The following is a 25,871-nucleotide window of genomic DNA, read 5'->3' as shown; positions in this document are numbered from 1 at the left end:
GGCGGTGTCAGAGGAAGGCCCTAAAAATTGTCAAAGACCCCAGCCACCCCAGTCATAAACTGTTCTCTCTACTACCGCATGGCAAGTGGTACCGGAGTGCCAAGTCTAGGACAAAAAGGCTTCTCAACAGTTTTTACCCCCAAGCCATAAGACTCCTGAACAGGTAACCAAATGGTTACCTGGACTATTTGCATTGTGTGTCCACAGTGCAATATTAACTAATTATTGCATTTTGTTGTATTTATATAACAACGTTCCGAGCTTGTTTAGCATTAACTAATCCAAATAGCATGATTCCATTATTATTGGGGATTTCATTTTGAAGGCGAAAAGCTAAATCCACTGTGGCTCATCCTTATTGTGGCTAGCTTCACACAAATTCCCGAGGGAGGGGTAGCCTTTTCTTGAAACACTCTGGAAATGTGTATTTCAAATTCAGATGAATTTTTTCAGATGCTTGTTTTGTTAGTTTAAAATTGTCCAATTGCTATTCATTGATATTTTGGGGAATGACGCAATGAATTTGAGGTGCGCCATTTATTATACATACTGTCACTTTAAATGACACAGAAGAAGTAAACTGGTACAGATTGACACCGCCTCATACTAGCTACACGTTCAAGATTTCCGGTGCTTTCGATCTCTGGCTGCTAGCTAGCTATCCAATAAAAACATGTAAGTATTTTCTCTTCTCAGGTTTATAATAACTTTAGGTCACTTGATCAACTACACGAACTTTCAATAACTTGGTCGGTGTTTCGAATACGTGTATTTATTGTAAAAAAAATAGAGTCAACAACGCCCAACTTCTCTGGGGTTGGGTGTGTGAAGGTCTCGCTTGTTAGCAGCTAACTTTCATGCAACAAGTGCTTGCTCAAACTAGCCGTATATAGCTAGCTGTTATTAGCGTGCTAATGCTGGCCCAGTAACTTCGTTAGCTAGCTGCGTCAATTTGTTTTTGTAAACTAGCTAACTTATTATTTAGCTCGCTAAGTTAACCGTACCCAGGGTCTGACGCTAACGTTACCTAGCTATGGTTATATATGTTTTTAAGTGTTTGCTAAAAGTTCGCTAGGGCGATCACTCACTGACACTGCTCTAGAATGTAGTGAAATATGGGTAAACCCAAGATGGGGCTACTAAATGAATGTCTCAACCTAGTTTCCTTTAGCCTATGTCATTATGAATCACATACTCATTAGCTTGTTCTCTACAATATTACAACCGTAAGATTTTGTTGTTGTACTACAACAGTACAATATGCTTTGTACTTAACAGTGTTGGTTAAATGAGAACGTTCGTTTGTTGTGGCCGCTCCTAGTTTAGACCGCGCAGCTCTAGGTTGGAAAGTATCTGTTGCCTATTTCGGAGGTGGGCCATATGGTTGTTTTTGTCTGTCTACTTGGCGTTGTTAAGGAGGCTACTTTGGACATATAATTATTCCACTGCTATCGTTCTCATGATCCAAGCCCATGCTTGCTTACTATTATGATATATTCTCGACCAGGCATGTTTACCTAGAGACAGAAAATTACAGAATAAAATGACAAATGTAGTGAGTGTCTGGATAAAAGTTTTGCTCTTCTCGAAAGTGAAACAATATTTTTTTTAAATATTAACAAATATCAACACACAAAAGAGGAATAGTCACATGCAAAAAAAGCATACAAACAAACTATTTACAATGCCAGGAATAATAAACAAACACATAATATTCATTTAATAATACAAGTTTTAATTGCCTTTTTGTTTTTCATTTTAATTAAAGTGGTGCCATATTGTTTAAACTCATAAAGTGAAAAAAGTTAGGTTTTGAATTAGACCTTTTGCATTTGTGAATATTAAATGTACCTAGTATTATTAGCAGTTGAATTAAATATACTACATATTTATCTATGTCAGAATTTCTGAAATAAATCATTATATCAAAACCATTAAATAGTACAACCGGTCCTATTTTTTTTGTAACAAAATTCTGCATGTCAATCCAAAACATTCTACCATAAATACAGGCAAAAAACAAATGCAAAATGGTCTCCTTCTCCATTCCACAGAATCACAGTTATATTCAGCTTGAATCTTTCCAAAACATGTTTCACAGGATACATTTTATTTAACAATTTAAATGAAACTTCCTTTACTTTTTTACTGATACAATATTTGTTAGGAATTTTCCATGCTTTCCCCCATTTGTATATCACCATAGATATTTGACCAAAATAATCTTGCTGAGGGAATTGTAGTATCACAACCAATATTTCTGTTTATTACTACATTTATCTTTGATGTTAATATTACCAATTAATATATTTTAATGTAAATCTATGTTACTTACATCAACCACAGGGGAATTTAAAAGAGATACAACCCCCCTTGGAATTGCATCAAAAACAATTGCATATTCTTTCGGTGTTATTGAAATTCTAAACTTATCAAGGAAATCCCCATATGAGAGTAGATATCCATCCTTATTCAGTAACAGTAAAACAATATACTCAGCTTGGTTTCATAGACTTAAGGTAAAGTAACTCTGGGATCATTTCTCAAATGAGTATGTTACTTATGGATAACGCGAACGTCTCGCAACCTTTGCATCTCATCACGGACAACTTTAACATTTGAGTTAATTAGCAACTTTTCAACTACTTACTACTTTTTAGACACTTTGCAAATTCGTAACATGTAATTCAAATTGTAATTTGAAAATCTATATGAAATGGGTGATGGACATCCACAAATGAATACATACCATGCGAAGTGCAACACATCATACTAAAAGGAGTGTCTCGGATTTACATACATAATACATAAGAATAATACGAAATGCGTGGAGGTCAATCTGTCTGGAGTAAATGCAGGCAGTCGTAGCCAGCCATGCATTAGGATGTTTATTAGCCTATTTTGTTTATCATTGAATAGGAATAAGTAAGTAAATCATGTGCATTTTCATCTGTCAGGGTTGTTTACCTTTGAACAATCTGTGTGAAGGAACCTACCAATATGCTCTGAGTGATAGCGCAGTAATGTGCATTTGAGATATAGGTTCTACCTGCATTTTAAAGTGCACTTCTGGGTTTTCCGATCCCGAGTAAATCTCATTACGAGTATCAAGTGTGATAAAACGGACACGAATACGAGTGAGACGAGTTACAGATAGTAAACAGTAGCAGCAGTGTATGTGATGAGTCAGTGTGCAAAAAGGTCAATGCAGATAGTCTGGGTAGCTATTTGGTTAAATATTGAACTATTTAGTAGTCTTATGGCTTGGGGGTAGAAGCTGTTCTGGGTCTTGTTGGTTCCAGACTTGGTACCGCTTGCCCAGACTTGTGTGGCTGGAGCCTTTGACAATTTTTATGGCATTTCTCTGACACTGCCTGGTAAGAGGTCCTGGATGGGAGGGAGCTCGGCCCTAGTGATGTACTGGGTTGTACGCACTTCTGCCTCGCTGAAGTGTAAAGGGGCGTGCTTGGCCTACCGTTTCCTGTAGTCCACGTTCAGCTCCTTTGTCTTGATGATGTTGAGGGAGAGGTTGTTGTCCTGGCACCACACTGCCAGGTCTCTGACCCCCATATTTGCTGTCTCATCGTCGGTGGTCAGGTCAACCACTGTCACGTTGTCTGCAAACTTAATGATGGTGTTGGTGGAGTTGAGCATGGCCACGCAGTCGTGGGTGAACAGGGAGTACAGGAGGGGACTAAGTACTCCTGAGTGGCGCGGCTGTCTAAGACACTGCATCTCAGTGCAAGAGACGTCACTGGTTCTAATCCAGGCAGCATCACATCCGGATGGGATTGGGAGTCCCATAGGGCGGCGCACAATTGGCTCAGCGTCGTCCGGGGTAGGCCTTCATTGTAAATAAGAATTTGTTAGGGCTAGGCGTCCCTCGGTGAAACTGGAGGGTGCGCAATTCAATTAAATAATCAAAACAATTATGGATATTAAACATTTAGGTACGTACAAGTGTCTTATATCGGTTGAAAGCTTAAATTCCTGTTAATCTAACTGCACTGTCTGATTTAGAGTAGCTATTACAGCGAAAGCATGCCATGCGATTGAGGTCGGCTCCCCACATCAAAATATTTCTCAACCGGCACAGGTTTAATAAATTCACAAATAGCAATTTAAATATCCACTTACTTTTTGAAAATCTTCCTCTGATTTATCATCCAAAGGGTCCCAGCTATAACACATAGTGTTGTTTTTTTCAATAAAAGCCTTTTTTATATCCCAAAAAGTTGCATGCAACATGCAGGGAAAGGAATCTGAAAATCTACTCCTCAACTTTGTTTCAACAAATCAAAATACGTTTCTATCTACTCCTCATATACCCTAAAATGTAATCAAACTAATAATATTTCTTACGGAAAGAAGTATGTTCAATAGGAAACCGATTTTAGCAGGTGCGTCTTATCTTTATGGCGCGCGCAAACACAAATTTTCAAGACTGTCCCTGTACTAAAACTGATTTCTTATTCTTTTTGGAAGTTACAAGCCTGAAACCTTGAACATAGACTGCTGACACCCTGTGGAAGCCATAGGAGTTGCATCCTGGGAGCTAGAATTGAGTATGCACTTATACTTGCCATTGTAAGAGCATGGTCACTCAAAAACAAATCCGGTTGGTTTTTCATTGGATTTTCTCCTACCATATCTATTGTGTTATATTCTCCTACATTATTTTAACACTTTGACGTTTGTAGAAATGGTAACTTTCCAATGGCAATTCTATGCATATCCTGGCTTCAGGGCCTGAGCTACAGGCAGTTTACTTTGAGCACTTCATTCAGGCGGAAATTGAGAAAAAAAGGGGCATAGCCCTAATAAGTTAACTGACTTGCCTAGTTAAATAAAAAAGCGTACGCACCCCTGAAGGGCCCTTGTGTTGAGGGTCAGAGTGGCAGATGTGTTGTTGCCTACCCTCACCACCTGGGGGCGTCCCATCAGTAAGTCCAGGATCCAGTTGCAGAGGAAGCTGTTCAGTCCCAGGGTACTTAGCTTATTGATGAGCTTGGAGGGCACTATGGTGTTGAACTCTGATCTGTCGTCAATGAACAGCATTCTCACGTAGGTGTTCCTTTTGTCCACGTGGGAAAGGGCAGTATGGAGTGCAATAGACACTGCATCATCTGTGGATCTGTTGAGGGGGTTTGTTGTGGGTTCAGGGTGTCTGGGATCATGGTGTTGTGAGCCATGACCTGCATTTCATGGGTACAGATGTGAGTGCTACAGGGTGATAGTCATTTAGACAGGTTACATTGGCGTTCTTGCGCACCGTTACTATGGTGCTCTCCTTAAAATATGTATGTAGCCAGTTAGCGACGCTGATGATAACCTTCTTGTGGGTAGACAAACTTTCCCCAAAAAGCTCAATTAAATGTTAACTGCATAGTAGGCTTACCTGACAATAATCATGATTGAGTTTCAACTGCTAGGAAAGAGAAGACAACGCTTCTACTAGTCAGACTCAATCTCACAGGCACAAATGTGACTGGAGTTGTTATCACGGTAACTTCCCGCCCTTAAAGGGGCAGGTGAAAATTTTGCATCTGTGATATTTTGGTTAAAACTAATTTCATAAAAAAATGTATTTAACACTAGTATTAGTTCTTACTAGTAATACATTTGTTTTAGTAACACTACAAAGCAAGCTCATCTGTTTGTTTTGTTGGTGTAATTTTAGCAGAGGACAATATTTTTGCTGGTAAAAAAAATCTGAGTGTCTGGTAGATTTAAAAAAATAATAATAATAATTAATCTACCTGCCACAAGTTAATTTTATGTCCTGATCTTGAGAGAATGTGAATGCTCAGTTAACACCTCTACGGACTGTATCTATCTTTATCAGCATCATAAAAACTGATCGTATTTCAAACATATAAAATGTGCATCCAAGCCGAACTGAAATCTTATCAGAAACAGGTTTGGTTGTTTTCAGTTTTCTATTTCCTTACAACCGGTCAACCTGATGTCAGTTGGACATTTTGCACAGAAAATCTTTTAGTTTTTATTCCATTTTCTCCCCAGGTCCCTAAATGTTTTTGCTCCACAAAAGATGACAGAACTTTACCAATGTCAACTAGATTGAAGCATTCATTCTATCTATTTATGACATCTGGTGAGCAAGGGTTTATTTAGTCTTCTAGGGGAACACATAATTATAGATGCTAACAAATAGGAAATAGGGACCCCACGCCTGGCTGGCTACTTGATGTACTTGTGGAAACACTGCGCAGTTTAAGTTCCTTAAGTTTGAGGTGCTCATTTATTTATTTTTTTAATAATATGAGTACTATTGTTGCACGTGTATGTCTCGATAGTACATTTTAGGTTTTCAATATCACAAACTTTTAGCATATTGGTTATAGATTTGGACACTTTAAAACTGTGTTTTGACATTGGGCTATTTATCAATGTCTTGTCAACAGCAAGCAGTGACCGCATGTTTTAGGAATATCAATTGAACTTTCAACATTATTTTCCAATGGTATTGTACTTAATCAGGTAAACTGCTGAATGAGTCCCAAAACTTGCTGTGATTTGATTAATTTTGATGTACCAGAAATCACCAAGGGTTTGCCTTGCCTAATGGCGATTCTCCTTTAAGCCCAGAAAGCAGCCATTCAGCTTGCCATGCACCAGCTTGTCAAGTGTAATAATGTCAAGATATGTTCAGTACTTACCAAACAATGGAGTTGTGCTTAGCAACTATCGTCACTACTGCTGTTATGGCCGGTATATAACGTTACTTTCCAAAAAAAGGTCTAAATGAAAAGTTACGTGAAACCGGGAAAAAAATGCTTTGTCTGGAAAGAATCTTAAGTATTGTTTTGGACCAAGTGCACATGCACCAAATGCACCTCGTAATAAAATCCCTCATTAAAATGCAATATTAGTGGGCCTCCCGAGTTGCGCAGCGGTCCAAGGCGCTGCATCGTAGTGCTAGAGGTGTTACTACAGACCCGGGTTCATTAACGGGCTGTGCCACAACCGGCCGTGGCCGGGAGTCCCATAGCACGGCGCACAATTGGCCCAGTGTTGTCTGGGTTAGGGGAGGGTTTGGCCGCTGGGGCTTTCCTGGCTCATTGTGCTCTAGCGACTTCTTGTGGCGGGCCGGGTGCCTGCAGGAAGACCCCGGTCGCCAGTTACACTGAACAAAAATGTAAAGTTGTGGTTTCATGAGCTGAAATAATACCCCAAAAATGTTCCATACCCACAGAAAGCTTATTTCTCTCAAATTTTGTGCACAAATTTGTTTACCTCCCTGTTGGTGAGCATTTCTCCTTTGCCAGATAATACATACACCTGACAGGTGTGGCATATCAAGAAGCTGAGTAAACAGCATGATCATCACACAGGTGCACCTTGTGATAGGGACCATAAAGGGCCACTCTAAAATGTGCAGTTTTGTCACACAACACAATACCACAGATGTCTCAAGTTTTGAGGGAGCGCACAATTGGCATGCTGACTGCAGGAATGTCCACCAGAGCTGTTGCCAGAGTATTGGATGTTCATTTCTCAACATTGTTTTAGGGCAGTACGTCCAACCGGCCTCAACCCCAGACCATGTGTATGGAATTGTGTGGGCAGGCGGTTTGCTGATGTCTCCCTTGTGAATAGAATGCCCCGTGGTGGTGGGGGTATGGGCAGGCATAAGCTACGGACAATGAACATAGTTGCATTTTATCAATGGCAATTTGAATATGCACAGGTACCGTGACAAGCACCTGAGGCCCATTGTCGTGCCATGCATCTGCCGCGATCATCTCATATTTCGGCATTATAATGTACCATAATACTTAAGATCATGTTGCAATGATCTGTACACAATTACTGGAAGCTGAAAATGTCCCAGTGCTTCCATGGCCTGCATACTCACCAGACATGTCACTCATTGAGCATGTTTGGGATGCTCTGGATCGACTTGTACGACAGCTTGCCTCAGTTCCCGCCAATATCCAGCAACTTTGCACAGCCATTGAAGAGGAGTGGGACAACAGGCCACAATCAACAGCCAGATCAACTCTGTGAAGGAGATCTCGTGCTGCATGAGGCAAATGGTGATCACAACACGTACTGTCTGGTTTCCTGATCCACGCCCCCACTTTTGTTTTTTAAAGGTGTCTGTGACCAACCGATGCATATCTGTATTCCCAGTCATGTGAAATCTATAGATTAGGACCTAATTTATTTATTTCAATTGATTGATGTCTTTATTTGAACTGTAACTCGGTAAGTTATTTGTTGCGTTTATTTTTGTTCAGTATAGATTCTTTCCAGACAAGGTGTTATTTCGGTTGCATGTAGCTTCTTTTCTGGAAGTACATACTGGACGCGAAGGCGATAGTTGCTCAGGGACACTCCATTCTTTGGTAAGTACCGAGCGTATTTTGACATTTTATTAAGCTTGAAAAGCTGATGAATGGCAAGTTGACATCAAGCCTCACATTCCCCTCAACTTAAGTGATATTTTGAATCAATGGCCGGGCTTTCTTTCTTGCTAGACAAGCCATGAATATACATAGCTAGGTACATAGCCTATATTTTAATCCTAGGATGAATGTGGATAGCCAGATGCATACGTAATGTCATCACTTTGTCCAGTCATTTAAAAAAAAAAAATTATTCTTCTGTAGCAAGTTAGCCAATGTTAGCAAACACTTTTGAGGTTGTATGAAGCTAATGTGGCCAACCAAAGTGTTTTAATGCTCCAGGCAGTGAAGATGCCAAGATTCCATTTGTAACTCACATTAGCTTGGGTGTTATGGTTTATGCATATTCAAGGTTCATAGAACAGGGTCTAATACTATAATGCAGATGCCTAAATTGGCATGTACTGTGCCATTTCAAAGTTTGATTCCTGGAATGACCTATTTTAGTCCCTTCAGTTGGATGTCTCTGCGCTCATTGTAAACTTCAGTAAGCTCTATTGGATCATGAGCGAGCGGAACTATGTCGGAGAATAATAGGAAGCCTGCTTTGTGACCTTCGCTATCTGCATCCTCATCGGAGAATGTTCCGCTGATGCAGCGCACGGACGGAAATGCCCGGTGCCTCGACTGCGGTGTCTAGCTCGGTGGCCATGTAATGTGATTTTCCCATATTAAAAAGTCCTCTAATACTGAATAGATGATCCCAACTTCTCTCCTACTTTCCCTACATTCAGTTATTACTGATCTGAAAGGGCTAGATTGGTGAGAGCAGTTGGGTGAAAACTTTCTCATGAATTAAATGTGATTAATACCTTGAAGGATGTCAATACACGCAGAGGGAGAGGTGCAGCTTGTTACCTGTAGTCAAAACAGGCTGTATTGTGGGAGAAGTATGGCAATATGGAACAGACTGTTTGTTAGTGAAGTGTAGGAGACCGAATGGTTCTGCTGTATTGGGTGCAGTGGAGCAGGCTGCAGTGGGGGAGTGTTGAAAGAGAAACTGAGAGCAGAAAGTTGAGACCACACCTCCCTGTATCATGCTACCACTACCAGCCACCCAAGCTCCGCTATCATTACATACTCACTCACACCCCGTAAAGTTACGCCATGTCCCCCACCATTAGTATATATATTCCACACTATCATGTATTCCCCCACACACATACGGTAGTCAATAAATCTGGACCTATTGCGGTAGGAATTATTGTGGTCGCTGACTATCTGTCCACCAGGATGGTACAGTGTCTGGATGACTGAGATACAGGAATTAACCGGACTAGCGCCATAAGTGGCTGAGTGGGGCAGCTTCAGCGCCTGCTCTCCTGGGAGGTTTTAGGAAGAGGGTGTGGAATTCTTGCCGTGCGTTTGTGTTTGGGGAGAGAGGGAGCGGGGCCATTTATCTGTCTGGGCTACCACCACTGTACTCTAGCCTACTGTCTGTGTGCTGAATCAGTAACACACACACACTACCCTTTCTGTCCCCCTGAGGGAAGCTAGGACCTCTCTGAGCTGTATTAATGGAAAAACTCCAGTGAGGTAGTAGGCTTACTGCCATTTCTCCAGCAAGTGTCAGCAGAGCGCTGCTTTAGAAAAGGTCTCTTGTGTTTTCATATGGACATGTCATAACACCGTCATATTAATCATGTGCTTGGGTTAAGTAACGGTACAGTTGGGCTAGAGAAATGGTCATCAGGCTATATGGAAGCCTTTTCACATGGGTCATCTAGGTGTGCCCTTCAGATATCACTTTGATGTGAAGGAATGAATGTGAATGCGTGGAAAGTGATGCCCTTGTCCCATTGCAGAGATGTATTTACTACCCCTGCATTTGGATAGAGACTGATCACCTGTTGCGTTTGAGTGCAATGAGGTCATGGAAGGGTGCAAAATGAAATGGGTAATCCTGCATATCTGGAGACTAGAGTGGGTGTATCTAAACCCTCTGTTGCCCTTTCCCCAGGTCGGCTCCTGCTACAGAAGGCTCCGCACCAGGCAACCGCCGCCTACAACAGACACAGGCCCAAGTGGATGAGGTACGACCCCACTCGCACACATACACCCTTCACTCTAAACATACTCAGCATACACAACTCCCAACACCTACAGCAAGAACTGCTTTCATGATTATCAGCTGTTGTCAAACACCTGTAGGTCTGAAAATATGATCTTCAGTGTGCAGAGAATTCATACTAGAAGATTAAATGAGTATGACATCCTGTACTCAATTTATTTTTTTTGTATTTAATTTTTTCAGAACATTCACATTATGAAAACTTTTTAATTCACGCCTATCAAAACGGCAATATGAGAATTCAGACACAGCCACAGACCCATCATAATTTCCTAGTTGTAGCCTTCTACTTACCTGGTTCTGTACAGTTTCCCCAGAATGTTTCTGTTTAACAGCAGACAGCCTGTGTATCTGTTTAGATGTCAGGGCCACACTGCACTCAGGATGAAAGTCTCTCTCACACACACACGCAGTCCCAAACTCATCCCTCCCTAGTCCCTATGCAGTTGTGTAGATGTGAGAGTATTGGATAGGTTAGAAATATTGCAATATTTCCATTAAACATTCTAAATGATCATTTCTAGTAGGCCTGGTGGAATTTGTGTTTCATTTGGTTGACTGTAGAAGTTACTAACTCCGCTGTACTCGGGAAGAGCATCCATCAACCCTCTACCCCACACGTGTCCCTCATACCCCTTTACTCCACCCTAACCCTCAGCTCTGTGTCTCACACCTTTCGCTGAAGCTCTTGGCTTCCCTGGGCATGTCAGTTGCTCCTAGCCAAGGATTATATAATAACTGGTAGTGTGTTCCACTACTGCCCCCCCCCCCCCCCTCCCCCCTCACCCCAAACCTTATCCCCTGTGTGTCCGAAGCCTCCTGATAGGCTGCTTGTCTCTTATGTAATACATTTTGTCTCCGTGGTTATGTAACCACTGCATGGGCTGGCACAAGCTGCCGCCTCTCCCCTCTCATGGTCTATCTGGCAGGAGGGGCAGGGTTTGTGGAACATATGGGTTAGGCTATGTGCGCTTTGGGCAGAGTGTGTGCGCGTGGCACGTTTTGTTTTTCCGGCGACGTGTTGTGCTCCTTCTACGTGGGCTTTATTATGCAACACTGAGCGTCTCATTGAGACTGCAGTACTACTGTCCTCACGCGGTGGAGGTTATAGACAGTATTGCTGTTGTCTCTGACAGGACCTGCATGGTTGTGCAGGAAGACATGCATTTCTTATGCAGTCTAGGACACACTCTGGGCTTGTATTTATTATTATTTTTAACTCAGAAATGGGGTGCTTATCCAGGATCCGGTCCCCCTGCCCTGTCCATGTTGTTTGTTATAATCTGAAAGGCCAAATTGGCGCACATGTTCTCATTTCAGCTCAACCCGAGTTTACTGCAGAAGCAAACAAACTCCTATAAATGACTTTTTCCCATAAAAATGTGTGTGTAGGTGGTGGATATCATGCGTGTGAATGTGGACAAGGTGTTGGAGCGTGACTCGAAGCTGTCGGAGCTGGACGACAGGGCGGACGCATTGCAGGCCGGAGCCTCCCAGTTTGAGACCAGCGCTGCCAAACTCAAAAGGAAGTTCTGGTGGAAGAACTGCAAGGTGCAGTACTCTCTCTCTCACTCACACACACACGCACACACACAACCGCATGTTGAGATGTTGAGGTGTGTTCTGTGCTCTCCAGATGTGGGCCATCCTGATAGCTGTTATAGTCATCATCCTGGTCATCATCATCAGTAAGTATAGCTCTGGGTGGAACCGTATGGTTGGGTAGTAGAGATGTGCGGGTTGACTCAGAACCTACAGTCCCCACAGGTTTAGGGTCATGAAATATTGTGTGGAAGAAGGGCGGGTGGGTGGCGGGCAGGTTGAATGAAGAGAAAACAATACCTTAAGCAAATCCATGAATGTAGGCTAGCATTCTTGCGCAATTGTATATCTCTAGGCTACATAGATGAAAGAAAAACCTCAATCTGGCATTAGTGTGTGAGCCTAAAATGTAGGGTTACGAGCCAAATAGCCTGCACACCAATCGCCAAATGCTTTTGGGAACAGGCAGAAAAGGTAAGGACAATGTCGGTGTTTAATTCAATAAGAGAGAAGCTGTAAAATGGAGGGTTGAAAGTAGAGAGTGGGGAAGGCCAGAAGACTAAATCTTTCCTAAACATTTAAGTTAAGTGGTAAAAGATGACAGCAGTGAATGTTGCGTGAGATGATTGTGAGGCGCTATACAAATTCGGCAGTCACAAGATGGGGACTTCAAATGGCCGATGGCAAGTCAAGCGAACCCTAGCCTACTGTTCCAACATGATCTCAGAGTATTTCCTATTATTCTGTACGTAAGCCCGATACACTCCATTTTTAGTATGATATGTTAGGTTTCTTAAGGTATGTATTAATTTGTTGTTGCTAATTTTAGCCATCGTGCTAACATTAGCTAGCTTTAGGGGTTAGGGTTAATGTTAGAATTTATAAACCTTTTGTTTTAACAGGGTGTCATTGAGACCAAGTCTTTTTCAAATGAGCCCTACACAATACAAACACACCAATAGAAAATACTAAATTGCAAAACATGATCATAAAAAACAAAACCATCTTCACTTCGAGCATTCCCCACTTTTTTAACGTCCATAAAGAGCAACAGACATTCAAGCCTGAGCATCCCCTGCAAAACATTGTGCATCTGTGGAGCATAAAAACCAAAAGCCGCTCTCCCTAAATCTGAAGCCACCCTTAAACTCTAGCACTATCCAATCTTGTGCTCTTGTACTGTATTCTATTGTTTTGACCTTGACGCATACGCATCAGATACGTAGGAGGTTCAAAGTAGTGAGTAGTTGCTAAAATGCTAAAGTTGTCTGTGATGAACATGCAACCTTTGGGTTGCTAGACGTTTGCGTTATACGCCCTCCCATCCACCCCGACCAATAGCACTACTTTCGTTTTTGCCTTAACCCGTCTTATGTTTCCATACCAAATGTAACATACTGTATCATACTAATTTAAGTGTCCCGGATTTACGTTTACTATGCTATGTATAGTATATGAGACCAATCTGACTGTTCAGATGGGTTAAATGAAACTGAAATCTGGACACTGACTAGGTCTATAACCTCTCACATAGCCTTTAATATTAACTCTTGCAGAATTAAGCATTTTTTTCATTTTTTTGCTTCGGGAACAGGAGTGTTTACTGGTTTTGGTTTTTTTCCATTTATGTTTTGAGGTTGGACTTGAGCGTGTAGGGTGCACTGATTTTAGTGTCACTTCGTTAGTCAGTATGTGTTACACCTGTGCTGGCTGCCATCTCGTTAGTCGGAAGGTGTTTCACCTGTGCTGGCACAGGTGCTATTTAAGAGTGGTTGGCTAGGTGCTCCAGTTTTCTTGATGTGGAGGGTTAACACCTTTAGTTGTCTTTGTTAGTTCCTCCTTCTGTTTGAGCGACCATTATTTGCTGGGGAACGTATCAGTGGAGAAATATGATTTCATTCTTTCAGCATTTTGAGAACATGTGAATTCGCATTTAGGGAATGTCTGTAGAGGTGCTATATTTATCAGCATATCAAAAGCTGATATTTCACACACAATATGCATCCAAGCCAAACTGAAATTGTATCAGAAACATTGGGTTGTTATCACGGCTTTCTGTTTCCTTACAACCGGTCAAACTGACTTGGACTTTTTGCACAAATATTTGAGTTACTGTGTTTTCTCCCTGGTCCCTAAATGTATTTTCTCCATGAAAGAAGCAGAGATGATGACAACTTCACTGAAGTCAACTAGATTGAAGCATTAATTTAATTCTATCGATTTTAGAGTCTTCTATATATATATATATTAGGCCCCAAAAAATCCTGTGCCCCCCTGGCAAAAAAAAAAAAAACACTATCTGACTAGGCTACAGTGCATACATTTGCGGGTTGGGTGTGGGGCCTGGGATTTTCACTTTATCACATAGTCGGCCGGTTGCGGATGGGTAATTAGAATCTGCGGGTGGGTGAACAAAAGGCTAACCCGCGCACCATTAATGGTTAGGGACAATACTGGAAACAAAGGTTATGACTAGCTTGGCTGGGGGTTGAGTGAGGTCTATGGTTCTTTCCTTCATGTGATTGTCTGTGTGCCTAACTCCTCCTCTGCCTTCTATGTCAGTCTGGAGCCAGTCATCGTAAAGAAGCAGTTGTTGGAGGCGGAAGAGGAATGGGCGAATGGTGGAGAGGAGCGAGTAAAGAGCTGAACGTCTCAAACACGAGGTCTCGTGGTTTAGCCTACCCATTCTCCACAGCAGTGTTCTTTCTTCCTGGTCCTGGAGGGCCTATCCAGTCAGATTTAGAATACATTGCATATAGAAATGTATTGCATAGAACTGATACCATTCTTCATTCCATGATAGAAAGTCAACCCTCTGAATGTACCTGCTGATGGTTGAACTACATATAAAGGTCAAAACAGGCTGCGGCCCTCCAGCACCAGGAGTGAAGCACACTGCATTCAATTTCTCAAGTTATATTTGTGTTTGTTAATAATAATAGATTTGATTGTGTGTGACAGAGACAAGGCCCTGCGTGATTTGCTCTGTGCTTTCCTGTTAGTCTCTACTGTAATATTGACCTGATGTGCCATGGAGTCACCCTCCACCCCCTTAAACACACACACACAGTCATCAGATCAGAACACCAAATGACTAATTGACATCAACTTTTGGATTATTATATCCACAGAAACAACTGGGCATGGCTGAGATTTAATCTCAACCTTGTTCTGTCTCTAACAGGACTGTGTGTGTGTGACTCTAAATATGTGGGCTTGAGTTCAGAGAAACTGCCAAGATTGGCACACAAGCCTTGTTTCTTTTCTGTTAGTCTGCTTGCCCAAAGTGACTGACAATGATACTGCCAATGCCATCAGTGCCACACTGGTCATATAAAAGTAGTGCCTTAAGTAGTGATTCATGTCAAAGCACCAAACAATAGATATCAGGCAAAGAATGGGGATAACATTTAACTTAAGAAAAACAGCCAAAAGACAGCCAAGCCTTATCAAACCAACATACGGAACCAGCAGTGCTTTCCAATGGTCTGCATATTCATGCCCACACACACATATAGGCACTAATGGTCTTCTCTGCAGGCTCCTGCTATCCTTTATATTATCCTAATAACTACAACCTTTCAATTGTTTTATTAATTTAATGCCAATAAATGTTTTTGTTCCTTAAATATATTTGCTGTGTAGTGTTACTAATCTTAAGAGAAACGGTGTAGATTATTTTTCTTTGCATACTGAAATGCCTTTAGTTGCCATGGTTACTTTGTTGCTGCAGTGAAGAGCATCATGGGATGTTTGGGAAGGAGGAACTGTGTGGAGCATGTTCAGTATGTGTCACCACCTTTTTATAGGGTGCCAAAACCAAGGGCCTATTTTCTGGGGTGCAACTATACGGATCCTTCAGACCGATGTGTATTGCATAGAATCAACGTCACGGTCTTGAGTGAATTTTGTTCAATTCATTACATTTCTGAAGTGCTCTAAAGATGTTACATCTTACTAAATAAACTCCAGCCCTGCCAAATAAGCCTTCCCCAAGTCTACCCCTCCCTGTATAAATATTAGAAACAAGTGCAATTCTACTCTGTGGCTTTACAATGTTGTCTTGCTTGAATAAAAACAGATGTAACTTTTATCACACAAGTATACGTCCACTGTATTCTGTGTCAGTATGAATGGGAGACTGTGAATAGCGCCACATGTTGGCCTCTGCAGGGTGGCACTGCGTGTTAGTCTTGCAGCCAATAGCTGGCTTGATCACACAGGAGAAAGTCCCTTTTGAGTTTGTCAATCCCATCTCTGGGGGCCTGCCCAACAACCTCAGAGAGCAGCAAAACTGGTGGGTTCACTTTCATTTGATCAACATTCTCTACTACAGTACATGTATGAAATGTGAAATGTCTATTTAATGTAAATATCTTATTTTGTGATTCCAATTTGCCATTTGTGAGCCTGACTCTTCCTAATTCATCAAATCATTCTCCACTACAGGACACCTTTGTATTGTCAAGTGTCAAAGAAATTGTGTTTTAAACATTTCATTGACTGATCATAGCTATTATAGTATTATTGCTCATGATAATGGGATGTTTTCCATCCCATTTTGTTTATTTTCCACATTTCCATATTTTCCTATTTTATTAGTAGTTTTTATGTTCTAGGAGAACTCATTGCATTTCCCCTTTTTATATCGTTTTAGATCACCATTATCAATATTGTTGTGGGAACTTTCATTGAAAGGAGACTTTAGTGTGTGGTAATTCAAGTAGGCCTGGCTCACCACTGCTGCCTCGCTGACCCAGACGCACTATGGTGTCCAAGTTAGGTGTCTGTTCAGCCGCACCCACCGCCTGACTATATGTGATAAAAGTTAGACTGCTCCCAGACCCTTACAGCCAACTTATGCTTGATCTGCAACGCAATTGCGGTGCTACCGGAGGCCTGCAAATCTAGCGACTCCCAAATGTTATAATGCGGAGGGCTTCATATGGCACCACATTGACATGATTCGTTTGGTTGACGGTAGGTAGGTGCGGGCGGGACTTCCTGTTTAAGCACAAACTCATTTCCTTGACAACTTCCTTCACAACAGCTTTGCACTGCCTTGAAGCGCAAGAAGTATGAATGCTCTTACTTCTGCAGAGGCCGTTGCACCGTAAACGCTGCAGGCCAATGCAGACGCCGATTGACCATGCAGCGGCCTTACCCCCATATATTGAAAATGCGGTTGTAGGCTACAGTCAGATAGCATAACGATTTTTTGACCGTGGATGCAGGATTTTTACCTCATTTAGATATGTTTCTGCTTATAATTTCTAACACTTTAGTAGGCTATTATTCAACTTGTCAATAATTAGATACATGCAGCTTCTCTTCTGTCATATCTTGCCCTAGAAGACTAAATAATCCCTTATTATTCAACTTGCCAATAATTAGCTACATGCAGCTTCTCTTCTGTCATATCTTGCCCTAGATTACTAAATAAACCCGTATTATTCATACTTGTCAATAATTAGATAAATCACATTGTAGGTTTTTTATGAATTTATTTGCAAATATGGTGGAAAATAAGTATTTGGTCATAACAAAAGTTTATCTCAATACTTTGTTATATACCCTTTGTTGGCAATGACAGAGGTCAAACTTTTTCTGTGAGTCTTCACAAGGTTTTCATACACTGTTGCTGATAGTTTGGCCCATTCCTCCATGCAGATCTCCTCTAGAGCAGTGATGTTTTGGGGCTGTTGCTGGGCAACACGGACTTTCAACTTCCCCCAAAAAACTTCTATGGGGTTGAGATCTGGAGACTGGCTAGGCCACTCCAGGACCTTGAAATGCTTCTTACGAAGCCACTCCTTCATTGCCCGGGCGGTGTGTTTGGGATCATTGTCATGCTGAAAGACCCAGCCACGTTTCATCTTCAATGCCCTTGCTGATGGAAGGAGGTTTTCACTCAAAATCTCACGATACATGGCCCCATTCATTCTTTCCTTTACACGGATCAGTCGTCCTGGTCCCTTTGCAGAAAAACAGCCCCAAAGCATGATGTTTCCACCCCCATGCTTCACAGTAGGTATAGTGTTCTTTGGATACAACTCAGCATTCTTTGTCCTCCAAACACAACGAGTTGAGTTTTTACCAAAAAGTTATATTTTGGTTTCATCTGACCATATAACATTCTCCCAATCTTCTTCTGGATCATCCAAATGCTCTCTAGCAAACTTCAGACGGGCCTGGACATGTACTGGCTTAAGCAGGGGGACACGTCTGGCACTGCAGGATTTGAGTCCCTGGCAGCGTAGTGTGTTACTGATGGTAGGCTTTGTTACTTTGGTCCCAGCTCTCTGCAGGTCATTCACTAGGTCCCCACCGTGTGGTTCTGGGATTTGTGCTCACCTATTTTGTGATCATTTTGACCCCCCGTGGTGAGTTCTTGCGTGGAGCCCCAGATCGAGGGAGATTATCAGTGGACTTGTATGTCTTCCATTTCCTAATAATTGCTCCCACAGTTGATTTCTTCAAACCAAGCTGCTTACCTATTGCAGATTCAGTCTTCCCAGCCTGGTGCAGGTCTACAATTTTGTTTCTGGTGTCCTTTGACAGCTCTTTGGTCTTGGCCATAGTGGAGTTAGGAGTGTGACTGTTTGAGGTTGGGGACCGGTGTCTTTTATACTGATAACAAGTTCAAACAGGTGCCATTAATACAGGTAATGAGTGGAGGACAGAGGAGCCTCTTAAAGAAGAAGTTACAGGTCTGTGAGATCCAGAAATCTTGCTTGTTTGTAGGTGACCAAATACTTTTTTTCCACCATAATTTGCAAATAAATTCATTACAAATCCTACAATGTGATTTTCTGGATTTTTTTCTCATTTTGTCTGTCATAGCTGAAGTGTAGCTATGATGACAATTACAGGCCTCTCATCTTTTTATGTGGGAGAACTTGCACAATTGGTGGCTGACTATATACTTTTTTGCCCCACTGTATGTCGCAAGATAATTTGCCCTTATTAAACTCTCCTGATCATTTTCCATCAATGGATGTTGACTTAACCTTTTTTGACTGCTATGATTAAACCAGAAAGCCTTAGGAGGTGTGGTATATGGCCGATATACCATGGCTAAGGACTGTTGTTAGGACACATCCCTTAGCCTCTGTATATTGGCCATATACCACAAACCCCTGAGGTACCTTATTGCTATTATATACCCCTTAACGTACTTAATTAGAACAGTAAAAAGTAATTGTCATACCTGTGGTACGCTGTCTGATATACCACGATTTTCAACCAATCAGCTTTCAGGGCTCAAACCACTCAGTTTATAATTGTAAATAAACACATTTTGCGATTGTGCATAAGTATAGATAAATCCGACAGGAGAGTGAGTGATGAAAGTTGGACAGAGGATCTTGAAATCTCTGTGCAAGAAACACTTGGATGAACTTCAAAAAACTAATATTTTTGAAAAACAAATGTTGGGGTCCCCAGGACTGAGTTTGGGAAAGGCTGCCCTAGAATCTTCAGACACAGATTAACACACATACACAGATCTGAACAGCTGCATAAGAGGCTGTATTGGGCCGGAGGGCACAGAGGAATGGAGCATTCTGATCGGCACTTTCTGTCAGGTGAGAGACGGGTATTCTTATTGGCTGGTCTCTGGACCCCAATTGGATCACTTCTGACAGATTTTGTTAGATTCCCATGGATCATTTGTACTTTCTCTCTCTGTCCCTCCCTCTCTCTCACTATAGACCCTGTGTATATTAATTTGGGAGTCTGTTCTTCAGGCTGTTTAGAACCTGGATGGCCTGATACCACATGTTATGGACACATACTCTGGGTGATACTGGCAGGGTGATTGTATGGACAGTTACAGCCCTAAGCCGACTCCCACTCCAAATTAACTCTGGATTTTTGTCTAGCGAGCAAATGGATCTGACAAGCAGAAGGGCCATATGTTGTCTAGGAGTGACATGTGTATGGACACACACTCTGAGATACGGGGTGATGTTACGGACAAAGAAACCCTCAGTATGATACAGACAGTGACGGGGAGTTGAACTGCAGTACAACGTCTGGGCTGTTCCCTGGATCCATGGACCAGAACAGGGACTCCAGAAGGCACAGTTGTGAACCTGGACCGAGAATGAACAGTTGCCATGACGTTCCACCGCTTCTGCTCCTTTCGATTTCTAATTTTGTGATTGTTGTTTATTGTGTCTCTACGATGCCAAAGGTTCCCCTAGTACTCCTTGTCCTAACCTTAACAAGCTGCAACCACTTCACTTTCTGGGATTTTTTTTGGAAACCTTTCCTAGCTAATCTTCCTTCAAAGGTAGCTTTTAGTCCAACAGTCTCTAGGTCTCAATCTGGTCGTCTATCAACACACAATCACATACACAGTCCTGACACTGAGTTCTCAAGAGATTTGTCACTGAGGCACAATCAACACAAGCTGATCTCCAAACATACTGTTTTATTCATTATTGTACATACAACACTACACAGTCATGTGTATTACTCATATTCACTATTTCACTATGTACACCTGAGCTGTGCCTGAACACAACAGAATAAATACATACTATGTATCGTGTGTGTGTGTGTGTGTGTGTGTGTGTGTCACTCCTAGACACAATACTTCCAGAAGCACTCGGTGGTGGTTCTCTTTCTGTACTCTCTTCTGCTGCCCAGGAAATGAGGTTGAGGGCTCAAAGCTGGTGTTTCCAACAGCACCTGAGAGAGAGCGAGATAAATAAATTAAGTAGTAGAGAGAGTAAGTGAAAGGAACAAGAGTTGAGGAGGGGAGAGCTTTGATACTTTGCTGAATGCTTAGTATGTGAAAGGTGCCTGTGTTCAATGAGATTGCTAGGTTGTTTTGGATGGACTGATCTCTCACCTCTCTCACGGCCTGGTCTGGGCTGAACACTGCTGATCTTAGATCTGTACATAGACCAGTGGAAACAGACCTGGTTAGGTATATGTTTACATTCTCTGTCTCTCTCATATACGGACTCACACATTTAGAGAAGACCATCAGACCCGCCCTCACATCGTGCTGCTCACACAAGGCTAACACCATAGACCCGCTCTCTATTTTGATGTACAAACTGACACACAAACACTCAATGTCACTCACTGCCAAGGCCAGGTGCACTGTGGAATCTGTAGGTGTGGTCAGAAAGGGACAGCTCCTCTGGACTCACCACCTGGTCCTCCTCTACAGATGCGAAAACATGACATAACGTGACTTAACATGACATGTATATATACAACATGATATAACGTGTGTGTGTGTGCTTGTATGTTTGTGTCACTCACCTGTTCCGGTGTAGGACATCTCGTTAGAGTGTGAGACAGGGTGTGTGAGGAGGGGTCCGGCGGCGGTAAGCAGCAGAACACACGAAAGGAAACGCTTACACTGCATGTCTGTACTGGACCGTCTGTACTGCCTCCAAACTGTCTGTAGTACTGTCTACTGTCTGTACTGTCCTACAGGTGCTGCACTCCTGTATGTCTGCCGGTAGCTGTTTCCCAGCCGTCTGTACTGCAACACAGAGTCTGCAGCTATATTTGTCTGTTGTTGTGTTTGAAGCTGGTGGCAACACTGTGTCAGAACCAACTGTAGAGGATGCCGTTTCTGTGTTACGTTTTCTTCTTTCTCTCTTTCTCTGTGGATCCCTGCAGGTCTCAATCAGGTGCTTTGCTCTGGATCCATACCCTGCCTTATATACCTCCCTCTCTCCTATCTTCTCTCAATCCATCTGCCCTGAGTTGTAAATATTGCCCAGTACTGTCGGTGAGGCTGACAGGGAGGCCCAATAAACCAACCTCTCTCCCTCTCATTTCCATCTTTCTTTTTCACTATCTACCTCTCTCCTTCCCTCTTTTGGCATAGCGTGCGTCAGGGGTGACACATTTAACCAGCTTGTCCTGATGCCACCCTAATAAATCTGCACAGCGCAGGTGTGAGTGTATGTGTTAGTGTACACTGAGTGTATATGTGTTGGTGTGAGTGTATGTGTTAGTGTACACCGAGTGTATATGTGTTGGTGTGAGTGTATGTGTTAGTGTACACCGAGTGTATATGTGTTGGTGTGAGTGTATGTGTTAGTGTACACCGAGTGTATATGTGTTGGTGTGAGTGTATGTGTTAGTGTACACCGAGTGTGTATGTGTTGGTGTGAGTGTATGTGTTAGTGTACACCGAGTGTATATGTGTTGGTGTGAGTGTATGTGTTACTGTACACAGTGTATACAGTGGGGAGAACAAGTATTTGATACACTGCCGATTTTGCAGGTTTTCCTACTTACAAAGCATGTAGAGGTCTGTAATTTTTATCATAGGTACACTTCAACTGTGAGAGACGGAATCTAAAACAAAAATCCAGAAAATCACATTGTATGCTTTTTAAGTAATTAATTTGCATTTTATTACATAACATAAGTATTTGATACATCAGAAAAGCAGAACTTAATATTTGGTACAGAAACCTTTGTTTGCAATTACAGAGATCATACGTTTCCTGTAGTTCTTGACCAGGTTTGCACACACTGCAGCAGGGATTTTGGCCCACTCTTCCATACAGACCTTCTCCAGATCCTTCAGGTTTCGGGGCTGTCGCTGGGCAATATGGACTTTCAGCTCCCTCCAAAGATTTTCTATTGGGTTCAGGTCTGGAGACTGGCTAGGCCACTTCAGGACCTTGAGATGCTTCTTACGGAGCCACTCCTTAGTTGCCCTGGCTGTGTGTTTCGGGTCGTTGTCATGCTGGAAGACCCAGCCACGACCCATCTTCAATGCTCTTACTGAAGGAAGGAGGTTGTTGGCCAAGATCTCGCGATACATGGCCCCATCCATCCTACCCTCAATACGGTGCAGTCGTCCTGTCCCCTTTGCAGAAAAGCATCCCCAAAGAATGCTGTTTCCACCTCCATGCTTCACGGTTGGGATGGTGTTCTTGGGGTTGTACTCATCCTTCTTCTTCCTCCAAACACGGCGAGTGGAGTTTAGACCAAAAAGCTCTATTTCTGTCTCATCAGACCACATGACTTTCTCCCATTCCTCCTCTGGATCATCCAGATGGTCATTGGCAAACTTCAGACGGGCCTGGACATGCGCTGGCTTGAGCAGGGGGACATTGCGTGCGCTGCAGGATTTTAATCCATGACGGAGTAGTGTGTTACTAATGGTTTTCTTTGAGACTGTGGACCCAGCTCTCTTCAGGTCATTGACCAGGTCCTGCCGTGTAGTTCTGGGCTGATCCCTCACCTTCCTCATGATCATTGATACCCCACGAGGTGAGATCTTGCATGAAGCCCCAGACCGAGGGTGATTGACCGTCATCTTGAACTTCTTCCATTTTCAAATAATTGCGCTAACAGTTTTTGCCTTCTCACCAGGCTGCTTGTCTATTGTCCTGTAGCCCATCCCAGCCTTGTGCAGGTCTACAATTTTAGCCCTGATGTCCTTACACATCTCTCTGGTCTTGGCCATTGTGGAGAGGTTGTAGTCTGTTTGATTGAGTGTGTGGACAGGTGTCTTTTATACAGGTAACGAGTTCAAACAGTTGCAGTTAATAAAGGTAATGAGTGGAGAACAGGAGGGCTTCTTAAAGAAAAAAAAACATGTCTGTGAGAGCCGGAATTCTTACTGGTTGGTAGGTGATCAAATACTTATGTCATGCAATAAAATGCTAATTAATTACTTAAAAATCATACAATGTGATTTTCTGGATTTTTGATTTTTTTAGATTCCGTCTCTCACAGTTGAAGTGTACCTATGATACAAATTACAGACCTCGACATGCTTTGTAAGCAGGAAAACATGCAAAATCGGCAGTGTATCAAATACTTGTTCTCCCCACTGTATGTGTTGGTGTGAGTGTCCATCGGTGACTGCCAATGCTGATTCACACCCCAAAATGGCCCCTGAATTCACTTCCCCATTCACACACTCGTTTGTTTTACAATCCTTCTATGGACCAAACAATTCATTATCATTCAAAATCCTATTTTCCATAAACCTAATCCTAACCTTAACCCCAAACCATAATTCTAACCCTAATCCCAATTGTAACCATAAACCTAACCCTCAAGCCTAAAATAGCCTTTTTCCTTGTGGGGACAGGCAAAATGTCCCCACTTGTCCGAATTTTCCTTGTTTTACTATCCTTGATCCCCACAAGGATAGCTAAACCAAAACACACACAGATAGCCTGTTCCATGCCTCTCTCCCTCTCAACCTAAGTCCCCAGAACTAGGATTAGGATTTCCTGATCTATACCCTAGTCATGTGCCTGTGCATTAGTCTGTTATTTTGTCACCTCTCACTCTTCCTCTACCTCTCATTCCATTTCCCTCTTTCTATTTGCCCCCCCCCCCCCCCCCCCCCACTCACCCCCACCCTCTCTCAGTGTCACCTCAGAGGCTTCAGTAAATGATGTGTGTGATTCACAGCTCAGACCATCTTCACTCTGCAGAGCACTTCCGTGCCACGTCTCCTGTAAACTCTAATTGATGTGTGTTTGTGTGCATGTGTGTATGTACATTTATGCATCACATACCACCGGCAGGGCTGCACCTCTAGTAAATGGGTTGGGATTTAAAGGCAGAATATCTCACCTTGTTAGGCAGAAACACTATCACTTCATTGGCCATGGAACCCAGAGTGCGTCACTGACTGCTACAGCAGCTATAAAGGGGAGTCATTCATACAACTGTCTGCCATGGTAAATTTACACTCAGTTTCTCCCAAAGCAAAACACTCAGTTAAACACTGAAGGGAATTCTGAATAAAGAACATCTATTTTTCCCCTGTATCTTGTTAATATTGTGATAGATGTGCTACGTGCACCAATCAAATCTGTATGAATCTTAAAATTGGTTTGATGATTTATTTGTATTTATATTTATTATGGATCCCCATTAGTTCCTGCCAAGGCAGCACCTACTCTTCCTGAGGTTAATTATTTCCTGCCAAGGCAGCACCTACTCTTACTGAGGTTAATTAGTTCCTGCCAAGGCAGCACCTACTCTTCCTGGGGTCCATTATTTCTTGCCAAGGCAGCACCTACTCTTCCTGTGGTCCATTAGTTCCTGCCAAGGCAGCCCCTACTCTTCCTGGGGTCCATTATTTCTTGCCAAGGCAGCACCTACTCTTCCTGTGGTCCATTAGTTCCTGCCAAGGCAGCACCTACTCTTCCTGGGGTCCATTATTTATTGCCAAGGCAGCACCTACTCTTCCTGGGGTCCATTAGTTCCTGTCAAGGCAGCACCTACTCTTCCTGAGGTTAATTATTTCCTGCCAAGGCAGCACCTACTCTTACTGAGGTTAATTAGTTCCTGCCAAGGCAGCACCTACTCTTCCTGGGGTCCATTATTTCTTGCCAAGGCAGCACCTACTCTTCCTGTGGTCCATTAGTTCCTGCCAAGGCAGCACCTACTCTTCCTGTGGTCCATTAGTTCCTGCCAAGGCAGCACCTACTCTTCCTGTGGTCCATTAGTTCCTGCCAAGGCAGCCCCTACTCTTCCTGGGGTCCATTATTTCTTGCCAAGGCAGCACCTACTCTTCCTGTGGTCCATTAGTTCCTGCCAAGGCAGCACCTACTCTTCCTGTGGTCCATTAGTTCCTGCCAAGGCAGCACCTACTCTTCCTGGGGTCCATTATTTCTTGCCAAGGCAGCACCTACTCTTCCTGTGGTCCATTAGTTCCTGCCAAGGCAGCACCTACTCTTCCTATGGTCCATTAGTTCCTGCCAAGGCAGCACCTACTCTTCCTGTGGTCCATTAGTTCCTGCCAAGGCAGCACCTACTCTTCCTGTGGTCCATTAGTTCCTGCCAAGGCAGCACCTACTCTTCCTGTG

At 42.6% G+C, this 25,871-nt stretch overlaps 2 protein-coding genes across 2 annotated transcripts; one reads left to right on the top strand and one right to left on the bottom strand.

Moving 5' to 3' along the window:
- The first annotated feature begins 349 nt into the window (after positions 1-349).
- Positions 350-16,146, top strand: vamp3 (vesicle-associated membrane protein 3 (cellubrevin)). Its single transcript, XM_021609813.2, has 5 exons — positions 350-675; positions 10,393-10,465; positions 11,896-12,054; positions 12,140-12,191; positions 14,608-16,146. Coding segments are annotated over exons 1-5 (306 nt in total). The 5' UTR covers positions 350-673; the 3' UTR covers positions 14,628-16,146.
- Positions 16,147-20,507: 4,361 nt separating this feature from the next.
- Positions 20,508-21,451, bottom strand: LOC110528976 (prepro-urotensin II-beta-like). The gene is made up of 4 exons (XM_036984435.1): positions 21,328-21,451; positions 21,146-21,226; positions 20,906-20,949; positions 20,508-20,742 (listed from the first exon to the last, which is right to left on the bottom strand). Exons 1-4 carry the CDS (start codon positions 21,431-21,433, stop codon positions 20,635-20,637), a joined length of 339 nt encoding a protein of 112 aa, XP_036840330.1. The 5' UTR covers positions 21,434-21,451; the 3' UTR covers positions 20,508-20,634.
- Positions 21,452-25,871: the final 4,420 nt, after the last annotated feature.

Source organism: Oncorhynchus mykiss, chromosome 7 (genome assembly GCF_013265735.2).
Source record: "Oncorhynchus mykiss isolate Arlee chromosome 7, USDA_OmykA_1.1, whole genome shotgun sequence".
Classification (NCBI taxonomy): Eukaryota; Metazoa; Chordata; class Actinopteri; order Salmoniformes; family Salmonidae; genus Oncorhynchus; species Oncorhynchus mykiss.
The sequence above is the reverse complement of the archived record's forward strand: the minus strand, read 5'-3'. Positions and strand labels throughout refer to the sequence as shown.

Coding starts and splice junctions, on each gene's coding strand:
- vamp3 (XM_021609813.2), top strand. Junction 12,055..12,139: donor TCTGGTGGAAGAACTGCAAG/GTGCAGTACTCT, acceptor TGTGCTCTCCAG/ATGTGGGCCATCCTGATAGC. Junction 12,192..14,607: donor CATCCTGGTCATCATCATCA/GTAAGTATAGCT, acceptor CTTCTATGTCAG/TCTGGAGCCAGTCATCGTAA.
- LOC110528976 (XM_036984435.1), bottom strand. CDS start 21,433: ATGCAGTGTAAGCGTTTCCTTTCGTGTGTTCTGCTGCTTACCGCCGCC. Junction 20,950..21,145: donor CAGTGCACCTGGCCTTGGCA/GTGAGTGACATT, acceptor GTCTATGTACAG/ATCTAAGATCAGCAGTGTTC. Junction 20,743..20,905: donor CAGACCAGGCCGTGAGAGAG/GTGAGAGATCAG, acceptor GCTCTCTCTCAG/GTGCTGTTGGAAACACCAGC.